The sequence below is a fragment of the Scardinius erythrophthalmus genome, assembly GCF_964197995.2.
Source record: "Scardinius erythrophthalmus genome assembly, chromosome: 15".
NCBI classification, from domain to species: Eukaryota; Metazoa; Chordata; class Actinopteri; order Cypriniformes; family Leuciscidae; genus Scardinius; species Scardinius erythrophthalmus.
The window spans coordinates 40,740,263-40,766,916 of NC_138235.1; the positions used below are offsets into that span (position 1 = coordinate 40,740,263).

General features: G+C 41.5%; 1 protein-coding gene across 6 annotated transcripts in view; it reads left to right on the plus strand.

The window, feature by feature from the left end:
- The window catches only part of LOC308703321 (NLR family CARD domain-containing protein 3-like), a 316,889-nt gene that overhangs the window by 190,357 nt on the left and 99,878 nt on the right, over positions 1–26,654 (plus strand). For all 6 annotated transcript variants that reach the window (XM_081386699.1, XM_081386700.1, XM_081386701.1 and 3 more), the window contains one exon: positions 13,411–13,584. In XM_081386699.1, the coding sequence (XP_081242825.1) occupies positions 13,411–13,584 (174 nt within the window). The remainder of the gene's footprint in view (positions 1–13,410; positions 13,585–26,654) is intronic.

Sequence of the window (26,654 nt, forward strand, 5' to 3'; positions counted from 1 at the left end):
TATTTAGGTAATTTTTGGTAACACTTTACAATAAGGTCTCATTTGTTAATGCATTAACTAACATGAACTAACAGAGAGCAATAGCCTTTATTAATGTTAGTTAATAAAATATTAGTGTTCATGTTAGTTCACAGTGCATGTTAACAGATACAACTTTGGATCTTAAAAATGTCTTATAAAATGTTGATCTTAACATTAACTAAGATTAATAAATGCTGTAGAATATTGTTCATTAATTGTTGGTTCATGTTAACTAATGCTAACAAAATGAAACCTTAGCCCATTATAAAGTGTTACCATTTTTTAATAAAGAAAGTTGGCCATAGGAGTGTAAAATTAATTTTAAAAGGTAAGGAATCTTTCCTGTAGCTCAAACAGTAGAGTGTTGGTGCTTGCAATGTCAAGGTCATGAGTTCGATTCCCAGGGAAAGCAAGAACTGATAGGAATATAAATGTGTATCTTTAAATGCAATGTAAGTCGCTTTGGATAAAAGCGTAAATGTAAATAATGTACACTGGTTCAATCTAGGCTACTGTATTGTATATGTTTGATTTATGTTGAAGTGTTTGGGACATGGCTTTTAATGCTGAGTCTTTTGTTTATGTACACAGGCTATCAAAGTATATCAAAATGTGAATTTAGATTTATCGGCCAATATATCGGTTATCGGCTTTCAACTGAAAAGAATTATCGGTTATCGGTATCGGCCAAAATGTTCATATCGGTGCATCCCTAATTTTCAGTGATGTCTCCGTCCATACTACTATGTGCTAACGTTACCGCCATCAAGCCACAGTGATTTGGTGCGAATGAATGCCGCTGAATCTGTCGGGTCGTCTTGTGGAAAGTACCGATATTCGTGTTAAAAATGTAAGGAGTAAAAGTAAAAAGTCGGCACAAAAATAAATAGTAAAGTAAAAATATCTGAAAAATCTACTTGAGTAACGAAGTATTTGTACTTCCCATCTCTGACACTTTGACATGGTGATCTACATTTAACACCCTTTACTTTAAACACACTCAGTCTCAACACAGTCAGGATTAACACAGTCCATTCATTTTAATTTTAGGGGGAAACTGGAAACTGTAGAGATTTTTCTCCAGGTTTAAAATCTCCATCATGTCAATGTCACAGATTATGACCTGGAGAAACACTATAGTACATCGATGACACGTCAGTGTGTGTATTATTAATGAGACTGCGTGTTCTTATCCTATGAGAAGACATTTCTCTTCTTCATGACAGCACACGGTGTTTCTCTATGACAGACGCTTCAAACTGTAAAATCAGGCAGTAGTTTAGAGAGGCGTTCATGGGTCGCAAGTGTGTGTGTCCATGGAGCAAGAGTTGAGTGTGTTGCAGGCTTCCCCCGTGATGCTTTCAGGCCGAGTCTCGCTGCGGGCGCTTGTGTGTGTGTTTGTGTGTGTGTGTCCCGGGTCTGTCACACAACCTGCTTTCAGGAATAACCCCCTGGTTTTCTCCTTCTTGTCTTGCGCTCTGGATTTGTTTGTTAGTTTGGACTGATTTTCTGACCTCTGACCTTCTGCCTGTTTTAATGGACTATGACTTTGGATTGTCTCTCAATAAACTGTGTTTGGTTCCTCAGTCGCTGTGCTCAGTGCTGTCCGCAACCAAATCACAACACACACACTGCCGTTCAACAGTTCTGGATCGGTAAGATTTATAATGTTTTTAAAAGAAGTCTCTTCTGCTCACCAAGGCTGCATTTATTTGATTAAAAATACAAAAGAACAGTATTGTTATGAAATATTATGACAATTTAAGATAACTGTTTTTTTCAGGGTCTCTGCGGATCCTTAAAAAGTCTTAAAAGGTCTTAAATTAGATTTTTCAAATTTAAGGCCATAAAAAGTCTTAAAAATCATGTTTTTGTTAAAAATGTCTTATTTTTACTTATGAAAGGTCTTACATTTTAGATGACACTTTGACTTAGACTTATCTAAATGCTTTCGAAATTAAAACTATCTAATTAGCGTAGGCCGTATTATTTTTTAAATCTATCTTGGTGGATTTGCTTGTTCACGTGACAATTTGCATCACGCAGTATATCAGCCTGCGCCTGCGTCTGTCTCCTGCACGCGAGAGGAGAGAAGAAAACGTACTCGGTTACCAATGTAACCTCGGTTCTCTCTAGAAGAGGGAACGAGTATTGCGTAAGTTGCTTACGCATCGGGAAAGTCTTCTTTCTTCGAGATCTGAAGCCAAAAATTATCCTTAATTTTGTATTCATTGTCAACGCAGTGCGGCAGCCGGCAGACCTAGGCAGGCTGTATAAGCGTGCTCATTGGCTGCTCGGCGGCAACTGCTTAAGCCTATCAGTGAGCGCCCTCCACACCCTTCTAACCGTCAGAATGGGTGTGGCCAGCGTGTATATAACCAGCGCTCACAGGCTAAATATCTGGTTTTCGCAGTCTGAAGCGCAAAAGCTCGTGGCGCGACACGGCAGGTTACGCAATACTCGTTCCCTCTTCTAGAGAGAACCGAGGTTACATTGGTAACCGAGTACGTTCTCTTACGAGAGGTTCTCTCGTATTGCGTAAGTTGCTTACGCATCGGGAACCCTTTGTCAACGCCGTGTGCGCCGAGCATCCAGCCCATGAATCCCAGGGAGACCGGGGAAAACATACTGCTGGAATATGTGGCCGGTCGGAGAGACGGGCCAGCACAGCACAAAGCACTTCACTCAGTCTATAAAATAGAGCGGCGCGGCCGGTCTATAAGCATATAGTAGTGCAAAACAGTAGGGCCGGCAGAGCGAGGCCACACAGTACATAAGCACTCATTAGGGTAAGAAAAGAGCGACATAGTCGGTCTTTCAAGAAGAGAATAAACCCCCGCGCTACATAGTGGAATACGGGCGGCCAGCAGCGCGGGCCAGCACCGGTAAAACAGTGCGTAGAGGGGAATGAGAAACAGAGCGGCCCAGCCGGTCTGAGTATAAAAACACTTCACCCTAAGTATATACCAGAAGTATCGTTAGCATGTGAACGTAGTCTGCACATGAGAGACTGGGCAGAGCATACATGTCACTTATACTGACAATAATTTTGCCTGTAAGGCGGGAACTTCCAGGTTATAAAACCTCACGAATGTTGATGGGGAGGCCCAGCCCGCTGCCATACAAATATCGTGGATAGAAATTCCGCTGGACCAGGCCCACGACGAGGCCATGCCTCTAGTAGAGTGGGCTCTGATGCCCAGAGGGCACTGCAGGTGTTTGGAGGCATAAGCTGCTGCAATCGCATCCACTATCCACCTGGACAGGCTCTGTTTCGAGGCGGCGAGACCCTTGGTGCGTCCCCCGAAGGAAACAAATAGCTGCTCTGAACGCCTGAAAGCGGCGGAGCGCGTGATGTAAACTCTCAGCGCCCAGACAGGGCATAGGAGGTTATCACTGTCCCCATTGTCAGATGCTGGCAGAGCCGAAAGGGAAATGACTTGTGCCCTAAAAGGGGTTCCAATCGCTTTGGGGATGTAACCGTGTCTCGGTCTGAGAATGACTTTCGAGTCGTTCGGTCCGAACTCAAGACATGCAGGGCTAACAGATAGCGCGTGCAAATCCCCCACACGTTTAACTGAAGACAGAGCTATCAGAAAAACGGTTTTAAGCGACAGGTACTTTAAATCCACGGATTCGAGCAGTTCAAAGGGAAAAGCCTTCAGGGCCCCCAGGACCAAGGACAGATCCCAAAAAGGAACCGAGGGGGGCCGCGGGGGGTTCATCCGTCTAGCTCCTCTGAGGAAGCGGATAATGAGCTCATTCCTTCCTATTGCCCGGCCGCGCGTCGTCTCCACGAACGCTGCAATAGCCGCCACATATACTTTGAGCGTGGAAGGGGACCTGCCCTTTTCCAACAGCTCTTGTAGGAAGGAGAGCACCCACGGGACCCCGCATGCGCGTGGATCCAAGATTTTAGTAGCGCACCATTTGGAAAACACCGACCATTTAGACACGTAGAGCCGTCTCGTAGAGGGGGCTCTAGACTGTGTGATCGTGTTCACGACCCCTTCTGACAGGTCAACGGGTATCCGTTGATCACCCATGCATGCAGAGACCAACGCTCTGGATGGGGATGCCAGATCGATCCACCGGCTTGGGAGAGGAGATCCCTTCTCACCGGGATCGGCCATGGGGATGAGTGCGACAGCCTCACTAGCTCTGGGTACCAAGTTTGGTTCTCCCAGCGCGGGGCTATCAGAAGCACTGAGTGGTGCGTTTCTCTGATCCTCGAAATGACCTGTGGCAACAGGGAGATCGGAGGAAAAGCATACAGCGGGAGGCTGGGCCATGTCTGGGACAGCGCGTCCTCGCTTTTCGAGTAATATTTCGGGCAGTGAGCGTTGTCTTTCGACACAAAGAGGTCGATCTCCGCTCTGCCGAATAGGCGCCAGAGAAACTGGACTGTCTGGGGGTGCAGGGACCATTCTCCCGGGGGAATGTTGTCCCTGGACAGTCTGTCTGGACCGACATTCAGGTGGCCCGGCACGTGCGCGGCTCTCAGCGAGCGCAGCGAGCGGTAAGCCCACACGAGAAGGCGTTCTGTCAGCTTGCACAGATTCCTGGATCTGACACCGCCCTGTCGGTTCACATAGGATACCACGGACATGTTGTCCGAGCGGACTAGCACATGGTGATCTTGTATGAATGGGAGGAAGCGCTTGAGCGCGTTCTCGACCGCTATCATCTCCAAACAGTTTATGTGGAGGCATTTTTCCTGGTCTGACCACAGGCCAAAAACCGGTTTGCCCTCGAAAAGAGCGCCCCAACCTGAGGTGGAAGCGTCCGTCGAGATAACTTTGCGGTGTGAGATAGCTCCCATTGTCACTCCCCGCTGGCACCAGTCGGCCGCTAACCAGGGCTTCAGTGCTGAAACGCAGCTCTGAGTCACTCTGATTCGGATGCCGCCGGAAGCCCATGCTCTGTGAGGCACTCGGGCATTCAGCCAGCGTTGTAGCGGGCGCATTCGTAAGAGACCCAGCTGAAGCACTGCTGCAGCTGAGGCCATACAACCCAGCAACCTCTGAAATGTTTTGAGAGGTGCGGTGCTGCCCGGCCGGAAGGATGCGGCCAGGCGTCGAATGCAACGCGCGCGCTGTGTCGACAGGCGGGCCGTCATCGCTACAGTGTCCAGATCCAAACCTAGAAAAGAGGTTGATTGACTGGGCACTAGCGAGCACTTGGTCCAGTTGACCGTAAGCCCCAGGCTTTCTAGGTGGCTGAGAAGCACTGTTCTGTGGCGGATGAGTTCAGCCTCTGACTGTGCTAAAATCAGCCAATCGTCCAGATAGTTTAGAATTCGCACTCCCTGCCCTCTCAGGGGAGCGAGAGCCGTGTCCATGCACTTCGTGAATGTACGGGGTGCTAAAGACAGGCCAAACGGCAGGACGGTGTATTGATATACCTGACCGTCGAAGGCGAATCTCAAGAATGGCCTGTGATGCGGTATTATCTGGATCTGAATGTACGCGTCTTTCAGATCGAGAGAGATGAACCAGTCCCTCGGGCGAATCTGCGCGAGGATCTGCCTGGTTGTGAGCATTTTGAACGGTCTTCTCATAAGAGCTTTGTTCAAATATCTCAGATCCAAAATCGGTCTGAGAGCTCCGTCCTTCTTGGAAACGAGGAAATAACGGCTGTAAAAAGCCTGACTCGCTCATAGAAGGGTGAACCGGTTCTATAGCCCCTTTGCCCAGAAGTGTGCTATTTCTGCTCGAAGTAGATGTGCTACTTCTCCATTCACTCTCGTCTCGGTACGCGCCTGAAAGCGCGGAGGGCGGCGAGCGAAGTGCAGAGTATAGCCCCTTTTTACTGTGCTTAGCACCCATTCTGATGCGCTTGGAATAGCTTCCCACGCTTTTGCGTGTGCAGCCAGGGGCAGAATGGCCTCCGGGCTCCGATCGCCGCGCATCGCGGGCTCGAGAGCTCGAAACGGAGGGGCGGACGCGGCGCGCGCGCTCTTGGTGCTTAGATACGGCGGATCGCACGCAGCGATAGCTGGCCGTTTTACACACAGTGTCCCGGTGGCTTTGGACGGGGAACATATAGTGTGAGGCGCGACGCGCGATGGCGGCGTCGGGGGCGAAAATGTTCGTTAGTATGTGTGAGCGCTCGAGGGCGGGCACAGGACTTACATTCAAAACATGACCGGTCGAGCGAGGCCGTGTGACAGAGCGGGCAGTGAGTAGGTGTGGGCACGGGGAAGTGGACACGTGACCTACTTTTAACACTAGAGCGGCTTTTGCCTGCTTTATGAGAGTGGGCTCTGTGAGAGACACGGGATGTATAGTGCTTGTGTACAGGGGTGAGCACAGAAACGTGGGCACATTCACTGCACTTGAAACACATACGGCGTCAGCCGTGCAACCAGACATTATGCTCTTTTGAAATTTCTCTGGGTTGCCGTGAGAACGGCGGTTGCGCGCAGGCGAGCGGGTAGATATACCGGCTCGTTGACTGCGAGGTAAACAGCTGCAGTAGCCGTGGCAGCGGGGACTGACAGAGCGTGAAGCTTTGACGGTGGTCCAGCCGCAGCGCTGCGGGACTTAACCGTCTTTTCTTCTCTCGTGTTTAGACGATCATAAATACTCGAGCACCATGAGTAGGTGTGGTGCGAGAGGCGGGTTCGCTTTCTGTAAGTAAGAAAAACTGGCCGCGAGCTCGGAGAAGCAAGCAGCATCAATTTTTATCTGCCCCGAGAGCTAGGATCGAACGCGGGTCTCCCGCGCGAAAGCCTATGATTTTGCCACTGAGCCACAGGGGAAAACACATTAGCTTTCGGTTAGCGCGAGCATATAAAAAGCGACCTCATGTGTCGCGTCGGCGTTTGTTTGCAGGCGTGCGTGTATTTAAAACAGGCTTGTTTACTGCAATAGTAATATTTCCAGCCGCCTGAACTTAAGAGGGGACTGAGAAATGTGTGAGAATTGGCGGTTGTCCGGCCGCAGCGGGACTAACACACTCTCTTCCCTTTTCGCTGGTGAGTGAGGCTCGTGACCGTCCGCTCTGTCATCCCTTGTGAACGGCGCAATCTGCGCGGCCCAACAAGGGAGAGAGCGGGCTTGCTTTCTGTATGTAAGAAAAACTGGCCGTGAGCTCGGAGAAGCGAACAGCATAAATTTTATCTGCTGCGAGAGCCGGGATCGAACCCGGGTCTCTAGCGTGAAAGTCTAAGATTCCGCCACTAAGCCACAGGGGAGAATACATTAGCTTTCGGTTAGCGTCATCATGTCTTGTGACGGCGTTTGCTTGCAGGCGTGCGTGTATTTATAACAGGCTCGTATACTGCGATAGTAACAATTCCAGTCGCCTGAACTTAAGAGGGGACTGAGAAATGTGTGAGAAATGGAGGTTATAGTCCGGCCACGGCGGGACGAAAACACTCTGTTCCCCTTTCACCGGTGAGTGACGGAGTAGCTTTCTTGTAACGTAAAGAGAGCTCCAAGACCGTCCGCTTCTGCCATCCCTTGAGAGCGGCGCAGTTGTACGGCTCGAACAGAGGGAGAGTACGGGTATCTATCACATTCGCCTCATCCCCTGACGCGGCGGCGGCGCGGGCGAGAGCTGGCGGTTGAGCGGTCGGGAGGGAGAGGGCGAGAGAGAGCTCGAGGGAGAGCTCCTCAGTCACATCAGTCTCCGGTGGTCTCTGCGAGCGGCGCTTCTTCTTGCGCGGCCCGGCAGGGACAGGCGGAGCGACAGCTTGGTCGAAAGCTTCAAGTCGAGCCCACAGGGTCGACATTGAAAGCTCTTTGCACTCGGGGCAGCCGCCCGTAGAGAGTGCGGTGGCGGCGTGCCCGCGGCCCAGGCAGAGAGTGCAGAAGAGGTGGCGTCTCCGTTGCTGAGCGGGGCGCGGCACGAGCCGCAGGAAAAACGAGGCGTTTTTACAAAAACGCCTCGTGCTCTTTTAGAATACAGAGAAAGTGTGTCGCGGAGCGAACACACACAGTAACAGTAATAATGTAAAGGATATGTCGCCGGATAGCGTAGCAGGCACGGATGGCTGAAGGCGGCGAAGACGGCCGGCTTCCTCAGGCGCTGTCCTAAGCTTGCTGGTCGCTGGTTTCAACGGCGGCGGCTCTCAAGATCCAGCGATGCGAAGAGCTTCGCTGAAGACAAGAAAATCAGATATTTAGCCTGTGAGCGCTGGTTATATACACGCTGGCCACACCCATTCTGACGGTTATTGCCCTCATTGGAGGCCGCGTATCAGAGCGCTCACTGATAGGCTTAAGCAGTTGCCGCCGAGCAGCCAATGAGCACGCTTATACAGCCTGCCTAGGTCTGCCGGCTGCCGCACTGCGTTGACAATGAATACAAAATTAAGGATAATTTTTGGCTTCAGATCTCGAAGAAAGAAGACTTTCCCGATGCGTAAGCAACTTACGCAATACGAGAGAACCTCTCGTAAGAGAACGAGTAAATGTCAGATCAGTTGTAAGTTCAGTCTTGATGTGCTTAGGAGTGTGCGATATTGTCTATGAACTATGATGATACTGTAATCATTGTTTTAACTATGTACGAGGCACTGCGAGTGCGAGCTGACATCGCATTTGTGTCTCATGCTTGCTTTCACTGCGTGATGTGTCAGTTTATAGATGTCCCCAAATGAGTTTTTGTCTTATATTTATATCATATTATGTTGTCATATTAGAATATCACATGAGCAAGAGTGCCGTTTTCCTTTGCACAACTGCAAATGTGCTATTTATTTTATACAACAGTTAAATTAAAAATAAAGTTAACATTGTGAGTTACTTTTTGGACACAATATTGTCAATTTTCACTTTATATCGCCGACGAGAATTTCATAATGAAGCCGTGGTCCAACAGACAGCGATGATTTTTTTTTTTTTTTTTTTTTTTATTTTTTTACTAAAATCCGCATTTTGAACGAATCATTTCAACGATTCAATGAACAATCACTTGTTTTTCTGAATGAATCAGCCGTTTGAACAAATCCGTTGACTCCAACAACTCGCTTATTAAGACAGTGACTTGCCGCCACCTACTGGTGGTTTCAGTTTCATATTTAAAGTATCCTTTAATTAAAATGTTAAAATTATAAATCATTTCATATTTAAATATTGAATAGCTTTATTTATGCAATTGTAAATGAAGTGTAAATATAGTAGGCTAATGCCAGTTTTGATGCCGCTTCTGTGTCACCTCTGCACTGCAAGGATGGATCTAAATTTAATGATTTAATTTGACATTGGTACTGTGTTATTCTAATATAATTTAATTTTAATGTTAGTATTTGACATAAAAGGTGATGCAGGTGGAAAATATTGACCCTTAATAAAAATGGTAATTTCGGTCACTACTGTGAACTGACCACTATAGAATATAACAAATATGAATATCTTCGTGGGTCTGCTGTCAACAACAGGCCTAAACCAGCCAGGGTACCAGTACAAAAACACAATCAGAAAAATATCATCTAATTATTATCAACAAAACTTTGAAAATATATAGACATATTTTTGTCAATATTGCGCACCCCTAATGTACGGTATTAATTTAGATTTCTTCAGGTCTTAAAAAGGTCTTAAAAAGCCTTAAATTTGACTTTAAAAGTTGTGCAGATACCCTGTTTTTATTTTAATATATTTTCAAATGTAATTTATTCCTGTGATCAAAGCTGAATCTCAGCATCATTACTCCAGTCTTCAGTGTCACATGATCCTTCAGAAATCATTCTGATATGATGATTTGATGCTCAAGAAACATTCATTATTATTATCATCAGTGTTGAAAACAGTCGTGTACAATTTTCTTTCAGGATTCTTTGATGAATAAGAAAGTTACACTTTACTATATATTCATGTAGAAAAGAGCTGTTTTACATTGGAATTAGGGATGGGCATAATTAATCGACGATCGATAATTGATCGTTAAGAATTTCGTCGATCACGTTTATTTGTTATCGATTAAACTAATGCAGGTTGCGTTGCGTAGTGTGAGTCTTGAAGCAATGGAATTAATTTTAGCGCGGAGGTACCTGTGCATCCCGGCAACGTTAGTCCCCTCAGAGCGGGTGTTTTCGGCGGCTGGACTGGCTGTCACCAGGTTGCGGTCGCGTCTGATCCCAGATCATGTCAACATGCTTATCTTTCTCAACAGAAATCAGTAGACTGGTGCAGAAGTTCCATGGGAACTTCATGCGTTTTCTCAGATCGGATAGCTATCTGATTTATCAAAACGATTCCATTTACACCTGGTCACATAAATGTGTTTTTGCAAAACGGATATAAATCCGATCTTGAATTCCCGCGCTATATGCATATTAAAATTTTTGCACGTCACCGAAAGCAACTGATATGAGCTGCATTTTATTGATCATCAGCGAACATTTTTAAATCAAAGACCGCAACAAGATGCGGCAACAGCCCTGGTAAGATCATTTCGGTTCTTTACTTTTAATGAAGATGATTGTGTGTTGATGATTGACTTTCACTTTGATTTGCGATAGTTTGCACGTTGGCTTGATGAATAGATGCTCATCTGTGGTGATGCGTGTTGAAGTAGCGTCGTCATATCTGGCTATAACATGACATATAGCCTATAACACGCTCTCACACGTTTATTTCTTAGCATTTTTGGGAGAAGTCAAATTTACATGTGGTTTCAACAACCAGATGCATTTACTCTTGTCCAGTTTCGTCTGGAATGCGTCTCAGATCTCCTCCTGAAGTGGTTTGAGCGATCGAATTTAAATCCGTCTCGAATGCGCTTCGGAGGGCATTTACATTTGGTCTTTTCACGATCGGATAGCTATCCGATCACAGAAAACGGATGAAGTGGCCATGGGTCTCTGTTTAAGAACGCCGGCTCGCAGCTGCAGGTTCCGCTGTTTTAGAGCACCGCAGGGCATATCTTCAAGTCTACCGAACGTCCAGTTTCACTGCCACAAGTTGATCTTCTTGTAATAAAGATCTCATCGAGGACAAACAAACTGTATTTTTGTATTTTCATTGCATTTTTAATTTATAAAAAGTTAAAGAAATAATGAATTTCAATATAAAAATATTAATGATTAATCGATAGTCGATAGTTAATTCTCCCGACGATCGACTGAGAAAATTTAATCGAATGCCCATCCCTAATTGGAATAATATTTCACAATATTACTGTTATTATTAATGAAATAAATGCAGCAGAAGAGACTTCTTTTTAAAACCTTAAAGATATTAGCGATCCCGCACGTTTGGCTGGTAGTGTATCTGCATGTATTGCTCTGGAATCATCATTCGTCTCCACAACTGCATAATTACACCAGTTGTCTGTAATATGATGGTATTGTATTATACAATAAGTGAGTACATCATGAATGCCTTTTTTCAAAGCGTGTTTTTGTCCTATCCTGAATCACTACGGTAAGCCTGTAATAAGCGTTTAGACTCAGACTACTTTACACCGGTCGGGTCGCACCGCGGCGGAGTAACGTTAGCCCAGCGCCTGCGGGACTCACCGCGTCAGAGACATAAACAGAGAGAAGTTTATTAACTGATAGAGCGCTGATTCATCCAGTAGTGAAACAAGAGAAGTCTTTATGAATCAATCATTCAAACCCATTTTAAAAATAGTATGTTTCACCTGTCTGGATCTTACATGTGTGTTCAAGCATATTCTCCCCTTTCTGAGAGGGTGTTCTCCACTGCTGGAGACACTGTAAGCTATAGGAGAGTCCCAAATTCTCCAAGAGGATGCAGAAATGTTTATTTTCCTTCAGAAATTTTTTTTTTGCAAAAGTTGCTAATTTGTTGACATTACCAGTCTGTTAAACTCATTTGACAAGTATAAGAAATAAACACACACAGGATTGTGCATTTTCCCCTTACTGCTATGTTTTATTAGCTGTTTTAATCATTTTATTGAATGGGAACCGGAACCGGAAAATGTCTTACGATTCCTAACCCGCTGTTCCCAATAAGCTGTTTCATGACGACTCTCTCTGGGTCAGCGGCAGCGCCAACACAGATTTAAAATATCACGATATGATTTTGTCAAAGGTTTGATAGACAGACGAATCTGAAGAAGATGGTGTGTGTGTTTGAATGGAGATTACAGTATTTTAAAGATGAATCGTGCAGCTCTACTGTCTTATCTCTCTCTCAGCATATGAGCAGCGCGAGGGCTTTCAGTGCTTTCAGTCTCACGTCTCTTCCACACGTCCACTTGAAATGGATATTACGACACTCAACACTCATATGCTGCGTTCATGTCATCTCGTAAAGATTGTCACATATAACAACAATCATTATCTACAAGCATAGCGATTATTATTCAATAAGAGAAAATAAAGGACTAAATTTGAAAGTTTATTAAATGAACTAAAATTATACATTTATAATTACATACTGCATACAGTACAACACCATTCTCTGATCAGATCTTTGAAATCAAGCCGTCGTGCTCAATCGTGTTTAATAGACAGCATGACCAGACCATTCAGTCTTTCCTGAGACAGTGTTCACTAAAACATTCACAGGATCATTGAATCAGTGATTTGAACTCGGTAAACTAAATCAGTTCTGTTCATGAATGAATCATCTAGACTGGTTTATTAACGGGTTTCTCCTATTCACGGCAATGAACCGACTCAAATGATTCATTCACGAATCGGACATCATTACAAATGTTTATCTATGACTAGAACGACATCGTAAATGTTGATCGATTCCTCACAGAAATTGGCTCCAAGTCTTCAGAAAGCCTAAATATATACATCACTGGACTAGTTTTATTGTCACTTGGTGATTTTCCGTTTCTGCCCTGCGTCGTTTCTGAATAACACACACACACACACACACACTATAATGAATACCCGTTCTTTATAGCGTTCTTCCTATAAGATTATTTTACAAAGTAAATACCAAAATCATCCAGGAAATTATTCTCCAGTTCTGCTGGACCCTTAGAATCGTCCCAATCCTCCCCTGCTAACACACACACACACACACACACACACACACACACACACACACACACACACACACAAGCACAAACATACACACGCAAACACACACACAAGCACACGCACACAAGCACACACACACACACGCACACAAGCACACACACACACACACACACACACACACACACTTTCCTTAAAATGTTTACAAATACATTAAGCACACTCACTCACTCACACACACACATACACACACACACACACACACACACACGTTTTATGAGGACTTTCCATAGAAATAATGATTTTTATACTCTACAAACTCTATAATCAATCCCCTAATCCTAACTGATGAATTTTCACAATGTGAACTAATGAGTATTTGTATATATTTCATATTTTCAGGATTATGTTATTTTTTAAGTGTCATGTTTATCTCTGGATATAGGCTTAATGTGTGTCATTGTTCTCTACAGGTTGCAGAGTTGTGGTGTGACAGATGAAGGTTGTGCTGCTCTGGCTTCAGCTCTGAGATCAAACCCCTCACACCTGAGAGAACTGAGTCTGTCTGAGAATAATCTAGGAGACTCAGGAGTGAAACTGTTCTCTGCTGGACTGGCGAATCCTCACTGTAAACTGGAGACACTGTGGTAAGATCATACGTTACTCTCACATGAAACTGTAACTAGGGGCGTTTCCATTACAGATTTGCGCAAAACTTTTGCGATTTTTTTTCTTCTTCTAAATGTCGACAGAAAGCTGTTGCAAAATGACGGCGTTTCCATTAACCGATGTTATGCGACTAAAACTTATTTACTATAAACTTAAATCATGATTCAGTTTTTTTCGATTGCTAAACGACAGTGAGCACAACTGGAGCTACATGTCCAAAACTCTAATTACAGTCTGCACTACCAACAGTCACCTGAGCTAAACAGTTCACATCACCTGCAAAACTCACTCCAAGCAACACAACTCTTAACACACGGCTCAAACACTGCACAACCCTCACTGAGATAACACACACTGTCACTCAGAACACACTGAGAGGAAAAACGCTAGCATCAAACACCAATACAGAAAATACAAACTTTTCATCTTTACAGTTAGAACAATTTCAGTGACTTCATACAAAGTAATATTTTCTTCAAAGAAAAGAGTGACATTCTTTCACATGATTTATTAAATTTTTAGAACATAACAATTCTTTAAGGTAAATGAAAATTAGCCTTGAAAATGAAATGTAAAATGAAAATTGTTCAATTTCCAAAATTAGTCTTTCTTAGCTCTACCTATATGTATATATATGTGTGTGTGTGTTCACTAACAAGTCTAAAACAAGACACCTGCTTAGCCTTTCAGCTGAAATGGCAGTCAGCAGTGTTTGAAAGGCACAAGGCTGAAATCTATTCTGTTTTGAATGTGTGGTTCACAGTTTTGACAGCAGTGTGTTAGCATTTGAACAAAGTGCTGTAAATCCACAGTGTTGTGCAGGTTGTGGTTAAAGTCATGGGATAAGTGTGTAGAGTTTTGAAAACTGTGTTCAAGCAATGAAAAACGAACTAGAGTTTGGTCCACATGAACTGCTGCTGTGCAGACTGTAGTTAGAGTTTTGCACATGTGACTCCAGTTGTGCTCACTGTCGTTTAGCAATCGAAAAAAACTGTAACGGACGTTGGTAGGATTATGTATATCCCAGCCACTGCACTGGCCGTTATTATTAATGGAAGGAGATGTGTGTGTGTTTCCAAGCATTAATGGTGAGGAACGACCCTTATTATACTTGTGAGCGGCACATATGAGAAGTTTCTGGGTGTTTCTCCCTCAGTTCTGCTTCAAGGTCTTTTTTTTTTTATTGAAGCCTTTTGACATTTGCAGGGTTTAAACATCTTTGACACATCCGAGCTAATACAAATTGCCCAGGTACAAAATATACATTAACATACAGTATTACCAAATACTTCAATACAGAGAAAGAGAAAAACAATAAAATAAAATAAAATAAATTTACATCACCGTTGGATTATTATTCAGTCCTTCCACGCCAGGTTCTGTAGACCCAGCGTTAACAGGTGGCTCTCTCCAGCCCCAAGATAAGTAAAGAAGGGGTCCCATACTTTATAGAATTTAAAAGGTTTGTCTTTTAATGCTGTTGAAAAGGCTTCAAATGGAATAAGACCTTTGATTGTGTTGATCCACTGTGCTATTGACGGGACTTGGTCTGTTATCCAGCATAGAAGTATGCACTTGAGGGCACAGTGGAGTAAGATTTGAAGAAGGTGGGTCCCTTGGAATCTGGACAGGAGTTCCTGGTTCATACCAAGCAAACAAGTCATTGGTCCTATTTGTAATGAGCAACAAAAAATGTTCTCTAGTTCCTTTAGGACGTCCCTTCAGAATTGTTGTGTTTTTGAGCAACTCCAGAAACAGTGGATGAGGGATCCTTCTAGACATTTACATTTTCATGCAGAGGTTGGAGAGTTTTGGGTTTACTTTATGTCTTTGGGCAGGAGTCACATGCAGACAATGAACAATTTTAAACTGCATTTCCCAGGCAGAGTTATTGGCAAGGTAGGAAGGCATCTCACATATGGTTTCCCAATCAGTTATCTGAATTTTTTCTCCAAAGTCCTTTTCCCATAACACCCTAGTTTTGTCTGAGCTATCTGTATTTGCCCTTATCAAAATACTATGAAAGATTTTGGATGCAGATCGAGATGAAGTAAGTTTATTTAATTGTTCCTCCACTGGGGATACGCTGAGGCCACCTGAATAGACTCTGAGATTTTTTGTAATGAAGCTACGCATCTGCTGGTATGTCAAGAAAAACTTCTTATTGAGATCATATTTTGCAATGAATTGTTCAAAGGTCATTAACTGTTTATTCTCCATCAAATCTCCGATGACATGTATTCCTTTGTCTCTCAAATGTATTAGGCCGTCCTTTATCCCCGGGGGGAAATCTGGGTTGTTATGTAAGGGTGTGAGAGGTGAAAGGTGGGAGTCAAACCCTTCTATTTTGCGGACTGATCTCCATATTTTAATCATATTCTTAAGAATAAAATTATCTTTAATTAAAATTCGCTGTTTTTTGGGCGAAAGATATAGTAAGTTCCGTAGAGGAACTGGCCCGAGAGTTATGGCTTCTGCACTGATCCAAGTTGAGTTTGGATCATTTAAGTGCCATTCCAGTATAAAACGAAGATGGGCAGAGAGCTGATATAGTTTAATGTCCGGGGCTGCTAGGCCTCCACATCTGCTAGGTAGTGTTAAGAAGTTATATCTCAGTCTTGGTCTTTTTTTCCGCCAAATAAAGGAAATAATGAAGCCACGTAACTGTTTTAGTGCTTTGTTAGGAATGAGAACTGGTAGCATTTGAAATGGGTAAAGAAAGCGGGGTAGAATATTCATTTTAACAAGGTGAACACGGCCTAATAGGGATAAGGGAAGATTACACCATCTATCTAGGTCTGATCTAATATTCTTAAAGATAGGGGCAAAATTGCTTTTATACAAACTTTCACTGCTTCAAGGTCTTGATTGTGGCATTTATTTGAAGGTTTAGAATCCATTATTCCTGTAATTCTTTTGCCTTATATGAATTTAATAAAGAGCTCTGTCTCGTATTCTGTCCAAACACACTGCGCCGTCTACGTCAGGTGACTGTAAATTCGCAAAAACTGTTTCCATTGCAGTTTTGCGAAATATTTCTTTTTTGAATGGCCTGAAAAACCTCCTCATGTGAGCGTAAAAACTTTTTTTCTATAAATGGGAGTTTTGCGAAATTGACGTGTTTCCATTGGGCGTATTTTCAATTCGCAATTTCAATTCGTGCAATTTGAAGGGTAATGGAAACACGGCTAGTGTGAATTCATAAAGTATAATCAAAATGGAATCAAATGCAGGGAAATAACTACTATTTCATTAATTAAAGCTATTAAAACAACATGATCAAATTCAGCAAATTATTTTTACGTCTGTTCATATGATGTAAGAGAATTCATATTTGTAAAGCGTTTGCTCTATTTATCAAAACGACTCCATGTATGAAGGACTAGAAATGACAGAACGAAAAATAAATAAATAAATAAATAAAAGTAGAAATAAATAAATAAATGCAGAAATAATAGTAAAAATAAATACATTTTGGTAATATAAATGGCTATTTCTGTATTTTTACATGTATTTATTTATTTATTTATTTATGCATTTCTATATGTATTTATTTATGTATTTATACATTTATTTATATATTTATGTATTTATATATTTATTTATTTATATATTTATATATGTATTTATTTATACATTTATTTATTCCTACATTTATTTATTTCTGTATTTCCACATTTCTACATTTATTTATTTCTGTATTTCCACATTTCTACATTTATTTATTTCTGTATTTCCACATTTCTACATTTATTTTTCCCTGCGCATGTATGCTAATTGACCAATGGCTAAGCCACGCCCCCTCCACTCACTCAGTCAACATTCGGTAACAGGCGCAATGGCAGCTGTCACAGTAGGAGACATTTCACAGGAGGCAATTGATGATTTTTTGGAGACAGAAAGATTATATATCATCTCGATGTCACCAAAAGGGCCTTAAATATGCATTGGAGGGTTATATTAATAATTTTATTGTTGAGAAGGTCGATAAGCTTCAGCTCCAGAACAAAGATTTACAGTTCAGTGTAAACGTCATAGTTTGGTGCTATTTCGCTTCAAACGCTTATGGCAAGCCATTTTAACATTTAAAAGCAAATTTTGACTATCCGGAATTAACATTGTAGATATCAACAATGTCTTTCTGACTAGTCGTAATTACATTTTGGATAGTTGGAATTGTCATTCAAGATATCTGTAACGTAATTGTGACTAGTCGAAACGACAGATAGAGATATCTGTAATTCAGTTTTGACTAGGCAAAACTGAATTACAGATATCTGCAATGACCTCATTGAAAATGACATTCAACTCGTCACACATCTTAAATGACAATTGCAGATATCTGTAATTCAGTTTTGCCTAGGCCGAATGAAAGTTAAAGATATCTCAAACGTCATTATGACTAGTGCAAATTATTGTGCATGACGTTGCTCTATTTTACATATCCATTTCCCCTCCCCGCCATAATCAATGAAAAAGTGGGTTAATTTCCTTATTTCTATGAATGGAAGAAGAAATAAGCAGTCATGGCGTTGGCTGTAATCGAAAAAAACATCAGAAAATGTTTTTTATATACAAAAAAAATAAAATAATTTATTATGCTATGTTTATGTTCATGCTTAAAATGTTGTTGTTGCCTTAAGATTTATGCGTGAAAAAGATTCACACTAATTCACTTTAATAAAGATGCTTACATGCATGCTATTCTTGAAAGTACAATAACATTAACTTCCTTAGATGAGAAACAAAGTTCTTAGTTCAGATTAGTTATTTTTTATTTTATTTTTTCAGTTTGAAACAGTATCTAACAGCATGAAAAAAGACGATTAAAAAACTAAAAGACGACTAAAAACTCTTGCTCCGACATGGTGCTAATCAGTGCTAATTAAAGTTAACAGTTAACAGGTGCTATGTGATTTGATGATGAACAACACGCTCTGCTCGCGCCTAAAGTGTGATGCATGCATACAGATATCTGCAACGTCATTTGGCCTAGTCAAAACTCTAATTCAAGATATCTGTAATTACATTTTGACTAGGCAGAATAAAAGTTACAGATATCTCAAATTTCAGATATCTCTAATCAAAATTAATTTCAAGATATCTTTAACTTGATAATAGATATCTCCAATTAAATTATGACTATCCCTAACTCCAGTTTGAGATATCTACAACGCCATTTTGACTAGACATAACTCCAGTTACAGATATCTACAACGTAATTTCGCCTAGTCAAAACTTAATTTAAGATATCTGAAAAGGAACATGTAGATATCTTGAATTGAGGTGAATTAAAGATATCTTGAACTGGAGTTATGGCTAGTCAGAATCTAGTTGAAGATATCTCAAACGAGAATTACAGATATCTACAATTCAGTTGCAGATATCCGTAATTCAGATAGTGGATATCTGCAACTGAATTGTAGATATCTGTAATGATAAACCCCATTCAAATGAATGGCAAAAGTGATGTCATTTGTCCTAGGAAGAATGTCTTTGTGGATATCTGAAATTACAATTATGGATAGGAAGAATGTAGTTGCGGATATCTGAAATGTTCTTTTTGACTAGGCAAAACTGAATTACAGATATCTGCAACACATATCCAGTCTAGCTGTTAAATGTTAAAATGGCTTGCCATAATCGCTCGCTTTATACGCGCGTCCTATTCGCTTTGGATTCAAAATGTTCAAGCGTCGAACTAGACGCGGATACGCGCGAATTTGACGCTCTATTCGCGTTTGGTGGGAGCGCAGAATAATGAACAGGCTGCGATGTCAAGATTGCATTGCTGGAATGTGTGTGTGTGTGTGTGTGTGTGTGTGTGTGTCAGAGAGCGGGCGCCGGGGCGCGATCGAACAGTGGAAACATAAAAACATACTCCATTTTGTTCATACAGGACATAATTAAAACTGCAAAGTGTTTAGCCTACTTATATTTGTGTAAAACACAACATTGTGCTTTTGTCAAACTGTAAACTCTTGTCAAACTGTAACTACAACTGTCACCCAACCAAAATCACACACACACGCTGTTTAAAAGCCAAAATGACAAGAAAAAACATAAAAACTAATGAAAACTGATAACCGCAATGCATTGCAATGGACGAGGAAGCAGAGAATGTCCAAGTGTATTGGGGTTAGCTATGCGTACTGTGATTGGCTCATCGCGTTTGGGGGCGTGGCTTAGCCATTGGTCAATTAGCATACATGCGCAGGGAAAAATAAATGTAGAAATGTGGAAATACAGAAATAAATAAATGTAGAAATGTGGAAATACAGAAATAAATAAATGTAGAAATGTGGAAATACAGAAATAAATAAATGTAGGAATAAATAAATGTATAAATAAATACATATATAGATATATAAATAAATAAATATATAAATACATAAATATATAAATAAATGTATAAATACATAAATAAATACATATAGAAATGCATAAATAAATAAACAAATACATGTAAAAATACAGAAATAGCCATTTATATTACCAAAATGTATTTATTTTTACTATTATTTCTGCATTTATTTATTTATTTCTACTTTTATTTATTTATTTATTTATTTATTTTTCGTTCTGTCATTTTTAGTCCTTCATACATCTACACCTGGTCACATAAATGTGTTTTTGCAAAACGGATTTAAATCCGATCTTCAATTCCTGCGCTATATGCAGATTTAATGGAGGACACGTCACCGAAAGCAACAGATATGAGCTGCATTTTATTGATCATCAGCTAAAATTTCTAAATCAAAGACGGCAATAAGAGAGAGCAGCAACAGCCCTGGAAGATCATTTCATTTCTTTACTTTTAATGATGATGATTGTGTGTTAAGCGTCTGCGACTTACTTTCACTTTGATTTGCGATAGTTTTTTTCACAGAAAACGCATGAAGTGGCCAGGTGTAAACAGCCCCTAAATCATCCACGATCAAAAATCGTGATATCGCATAAGCACAAGTATAAAACGACTGTTATCATGTCTGAAGACAAACACAAGTAACAGAGTTTACAAAACTGTATCGCACGCGTGCTACAGTGGGACATTTATTCATCGCACAGACCAATCTTTGTGTAGATATATGTCGCACTGTACAGCCCTGTACAGGACCCTTTTAATGAGCGTTTGGTGTAGGTCTACTAGGCATAGAGATATCTGAACATCTTTGCCAAGCGCAAACCAGTACAGAAGTAGCCCAATCAATAATTAAAGTGCAAGCTGAGAAACTGAAGTGGATATGGAGAAAAGGTTCTTTATATGCCATTGCCTACATTTTAAACGGATGTCTGCCAATAGGCCTAAAACATTACATATATGGTTATTGTGACAGAGACTGGGACTCCAGGTTAATAAGATTCTGACTGAGTAGCAAGATATGAATTCAATTGTGATTCTGTGAGAATTCACAGATCCAGTTTCTCTTTTTTAATCTTCCCCTTAACATTTAAAGGAATCTACATGTATGTGTGTGTGCTCAAATATGGCTTCTGGAGAGCAAATGAAGGATAAAATATGAATTACTAAACAGACATTAATTAAAGGGACACTAGGCAAGTCTGAGTGTTTTTTCTCTACGAAGCTCCCCCTAGTGTCTGATAGTAAATGCTTTCAAACACTCTGTCGTAAAAACGAACTGTTGTCCCTCCCCCCTCGCCACAAGCAACCCAGCTGATCAGCTGTCAACCCAGCTGAGCAGAGGAACCGGCTATTTCAAAACCAGTTATGTCTACCGAGGCAAGTAAAGCAATATTTTCTTTCCAACTGATGGCGATTTTTTTTTTTTTTTTTATTGTGTTGTCATGCATACTAGTATTTTTACCGGGAACGAACGATATGAACGAGGCGAACTACTGCTTTCGTGTTTGTTTGTTTTTGGGAGAATGGGCATGAGCATAAAAAAAATATATATATATCGGAGGCTAATATTTGTCTAAAGTTATATTATCAAGGTCTATAAGTTCATCTGGTAGAATGATGGTTTACCTTTGCTTGTCTAAGAAAACATCAGAACGTTTTTTCTAGCTCGATCATGATATGTGCAACATTTTGCGCGTCTGATATTGCCTATTGCCTGTTACACAAATAAAACCGACAGAGGAACGGCCAAACAACTACAGAAATCAAACGTGTTTGCGAATGACAATGCTAACATCAAAGTTATAGTATCTTGCGTACTAGTAAGCCCGTAACAGACAGCGATCATAATAAAAACCTTCACAGACAATAGCAAACATCCTGAGGTCGCAATTACTTGGAATTTAAATATTAAACACAGTTTATTCCAAAGATACTTACAAGTGCAACAGCAAGAAGGCCAGATCAGCATCCGTTTTGCAGGCTTCTGTTTCTCTCAGTTCTCACCATTCTGAAAAAGCCGGTCCGATATTTACTCGAGTCTGACTTCTTGCTCGGTCAGTCTCCCGTTTCCTCTTTCGTTGGTCCTCCGACAAAGATTTCCTAGCTTTCTGCTTCTTTTTTTACAGGCTCAGCCATAACTCAATCTATCGTTGCCCTTTGCTTATACATAGCCGGTGCTTGAATGGGGGCGTGTACGTGTGCAGTGCCGTCAAGCAATTCGTTACATCGCGAGACCTGATATCACGCGATACTTCCTGACGCCGACCCGCCGGCCCAAAGTTGCAAGTGAGTTTTTTCCGCTCTCGGGCACCAGGGGGGTGCGAAACCACCACCATTCAACCCGAAATAAGTAATATAACCATTCCACTGACTCCGAAGCTGTTCAGTTAAGGTTAAAAAGTTACCTAGTGTCCCTTTAAGCAGTTCCCCATACTTTGAGTTACAACTAACAACCACTAGATGGCAGCAGCGTATAAGAGATGAACTGACAGCTAGTAAATCTTTGAACATGGAGTGCTAATGATAATAAATGTAATATGTCAGGCTCACAATTTTTGCAATTGAAGTGCTATAAAAGTTGTAGAAATGACAAATTCAATGTGCATTGTATTACACAAATCTTTATTTATATGCAAATAGACAATAGACATCTAGCAAAAGAAAAATGCATTTTGTTTCTTTATATGCAGCCCAATGTTATCCAATGAGTTGTTTGCATTATTTAGGTATTTTATTTTCATTTTATTTAATTTTTGGTAACACTTTACAATAAGGTCTCATTTGTTAATGCATTAACTAACACGAACTAACAGAGAGCAATAGCCTTTATTAATGTTAGTTAATAAAATATTAGTGTTCATGTTAGTTCACAGTGCATGTTAACAGATACAACTTTGGATCTTAAAAATGTCTTATAAAATGTTGAGCTTAACATTAACTAAGATTAATAAATGCTGTAGAATATTGTTCATTAATTGTTGGTTCATGTTAACTAATGCTAACAAAATGAAACCTTAGCCCATTATAAAGTGCTACCATTTTTTAATAAAGAAAGTTGGCCATAGGAGTGTAAAATTAATTTTAAAAGTTAAGGAATCTTTCCTGTAGCTCAAACAGTAGAGTGTTGAAAACACACACACACACACACTATAATGAATACCCGTTCTTTATAGCGTTCTTCCTATAAGATTATTTTACAAAGTAAATATCAAAATCATCCAGGAAATTATGGAGTTCTGCTGGACCCTTAGAATCGTCCCAATCCTCCCCTGCTAACACACACACACACACATATGGCGTTATTTTCCTGTCAAATGTCGAGAGCGCATTATTGTAGCGCGAAAGTACATTAATATAATGTGCCGAGCGCGAATCTCTCTGCTCGCGCGTGGGAACTGGGCTCGCGCTCTCAGATACACGCTGTTCTTGTAAGAATTTTCTCTTGGGCTCGCTAAAACGTGTTCAGTGCAGTCGCGAATCTCTCCTCTTCGCTTAAAGCAAGCGTGTATGTGCTTAGACTGTGTCCCGTGCATTCATGCCTAAGTACTCTTCTCTTCGATTTCTTTCTCTTTGCTCTTGGCATAAACACTGTCAAAACGGCAACAACCAATCAGAAATAGGCTTCAACGACTGGCCAATGAAAACGCGACATCGTACATGGATTTGTTACACACATTATATTCCGCGCATTATATTAAAGCTGCAGTAGGTAACTTTTGTAAAAATGTATTTTTTACATATTTGTTAAAACTGTCATTATGTCCTGACAGTAGAATATGAGACAGATAATCTGTGAAAAAATCAAGCTCCTCTGGCTCCTCCCAGTGGTCCTATTGCCATTTGCAGAAATACACCGCTCCCGGTAAGAAACAATCAATCAGAGCCAGGAGGAGTGTCTGAGCAGTGTCAATCATGCTTGTGTACGCGCCGATCACCCCCCTCTCTCGCACAGCGCACACTGTCATTCAAAATCAAGACTGCCGGTGTGCCGCAGCTGTGCTAATGAGGGACAAACAACCAAAACTGCTAATTTCTCGAGTGGCACCTGCTCATACAACAAAGACAGGTAAACGGAAAAAGACCGATGACGATAAACAAGCCCGTCGGAGCCCATTGACTCAGTGTCAAACCTCTAGCCGCATAACATAGAGATAAAATGTCACGCACTGTGCAAAGCAACAATAGAAACCTGCTAATTCACTGGCTTGTCATGTTGCTGAAATAATGTACTAGCAAACCTTATTTAGCATTACACATCGCTAGAATAATTACTTACATACTGTAACGTTACCGTTATATTATCTTGCTAGCTATTTATAACTTATAGAAAGAGTGCAACGTTATGAAGTTACATTACATGTATTGCAAAATACGTAATGATTTGAGGACCAAGTTTGTAGTCAAAGTATGGGCAGGCCATAGTCAATGTAAAGCATATTGTTGATGTTTCGTCCCTACCAGTGAATGTGCGATAACTGTTTATCCGCCGTCATCAGTGGCCCTGTTTACTAGCCTGCGCGTTCACGGCAGCTCTGTTGTGGGGGAGGAGCTGTGGAGGGAGGGCTGTAGCGCAGCAGAGAGCGAGGGGGAGTGACCTGTAAGCTGTGCTTTTTCAAATCTTCAGGCTAAGTCAACGTTTTCTAAAAGTTCCCTACTGCAGCTTTATTGTACTTTCGCGCTACAATAATGCGCTCTCGACATTTGACAGGAAAATAACGCCATACACACACGTTCCTTAAAATGCTTACAAATACATTAAGCACACTCACCCACCCACCCACGCACACACACACAGACACAGATACGCACACAAACACACACACACACACACACGTTCCTTAAAATGCTTACAAATACATTAAAGGAGTGATAACCTAGTATTACCTTGGATACCTACTGCTGTATTATAGTCTTTCAGGCCCTTCTAAAAAAGAAAAGTGGAAAAAAAATAAACACAGAGCTCCTCAGACCCTTATTTCTGAAGGCATTATTGTCTCGCGAGATCTGATGCGATATTTTGGCTGTCGTGGACGGTCATTTTAATAATGCAAATGAGGGGCGTGTTGATTGGTTGCAGGAAGGAGGGGGGTTGACACCGCAGGTAACGCTTTAGCATATCATTCCAAAATGACATCATGGCGCAAGTTATGAATGAACCCGACCTGGCCGCGACCGGCTTCCCGGCCAGTGTATAAGCGTTAGGCAATCAATATACAATAGCCGAATTCATGATGATCTCAGTCATTTGTTGTTTGCAAAGTAGCCATTCCCCATGTTTACCTCGAAGCTAATACTCCCGCCAGTGTTGTGCCTGAACGCGTTCATTGAACGATAGTTCATGAACTCGTTCATATTTTGGGCGAACGTGAACTGAACGTACCGCATTACTGCCTGATGAACGTTACTGTGAACTCGTTCATTCTGGTGTCTGTGAACGCCACGCTCTCTCAGTTTAACTTCGTTCAGTAGGATGCCAGATTTCTATAAAGCCTTCCAGGCGAAAACACACCTAAAACACACCGTAAACCGCCCTTAATATGTAGCGGAAAAAACACCCAATCTGGCAACACCAGCCACCAGTGTCCACTGACTCGAACACATCCACCTACGCAATCTTGATCATATTCTGAATTAAGAAATCATTATAATGCAGTCAAAAATCGTTTACAGGGAACATAAATAATTACTTCACCTCGAGTCTTTCATGAACGACTCATCACTTACGTTACAAATCAAAACAAAAAGCAGCAAGGAGGTGTATAAGCGTTAGGCAATCAATATACAATAGCCGAATTCATGATGACCTCAGTCATTTGTTGTTTGCAAAGTAACGTTAGCAGCCATTCCCCATGTTTACCTCGAAGCTAATACTCCCGCTAGCATACAATAGCCGCATTAGCAGTTAGCTGCTGTTTGTTACACACAGTAGAGCAATAAAAACTCAGTCTTACCGTTTCAATTTCAGGCAAGTCTCTGATGGTTGGAATTGCACCTTTTTCCAAACAGAGCTTCGAGGCCAACTTCGCCTGATATTGCCCCAAATTTGTGTATGATTCCTGTGTGAAATGTTTAGCGCAGACTCCTAACGATAAGCCAGTTGAAAGGGTTGTTGGGACAGCGTCATTAAAAATGAATTTCATCTACTGGTCCCTGATAGTTTGGTCCGTTTTTGGTAGAGAAAACACATTTACATGTTGTTTGTGGCAGTCAACCACAGAGCAACTCAGGTGTGTACTCGTTTCTCCATCTTTCTCGACTGAACTGAATATGAGGGGGAGAGGGGCGGGCTTCCCGCGGCATAGGTTTGCGGTGTCCATATATGGTATATCCTGCCCCGTCATGACGTCAAGACGGGGCTGAAATCAAAATCTCGTATTTGAGTGCGCGTGCACGTGCGCTGGTTTATTTACCCTGCGGTAAACAAACACTTCACTTTTAAATATCGGCTTCCCGGCCAGTGTATAATCGTTAGGCAATCATAAGATACATTGATTCTCGTGGAAGAGTGAAAATTGCAGGTTATGACTCCTTTAAAGGGTCATGAAACCCTGAACCAAATTTTCTGAGATTTTAACAGAGGTATGTGTGTTGAACACCATTGAAGACAATGTTAGCATCTGTTAGATTTAATAGTAGGGGGAAAATGGTTAAATTTTAGTTTTTTTACGCTATTTTCGTCTTCCG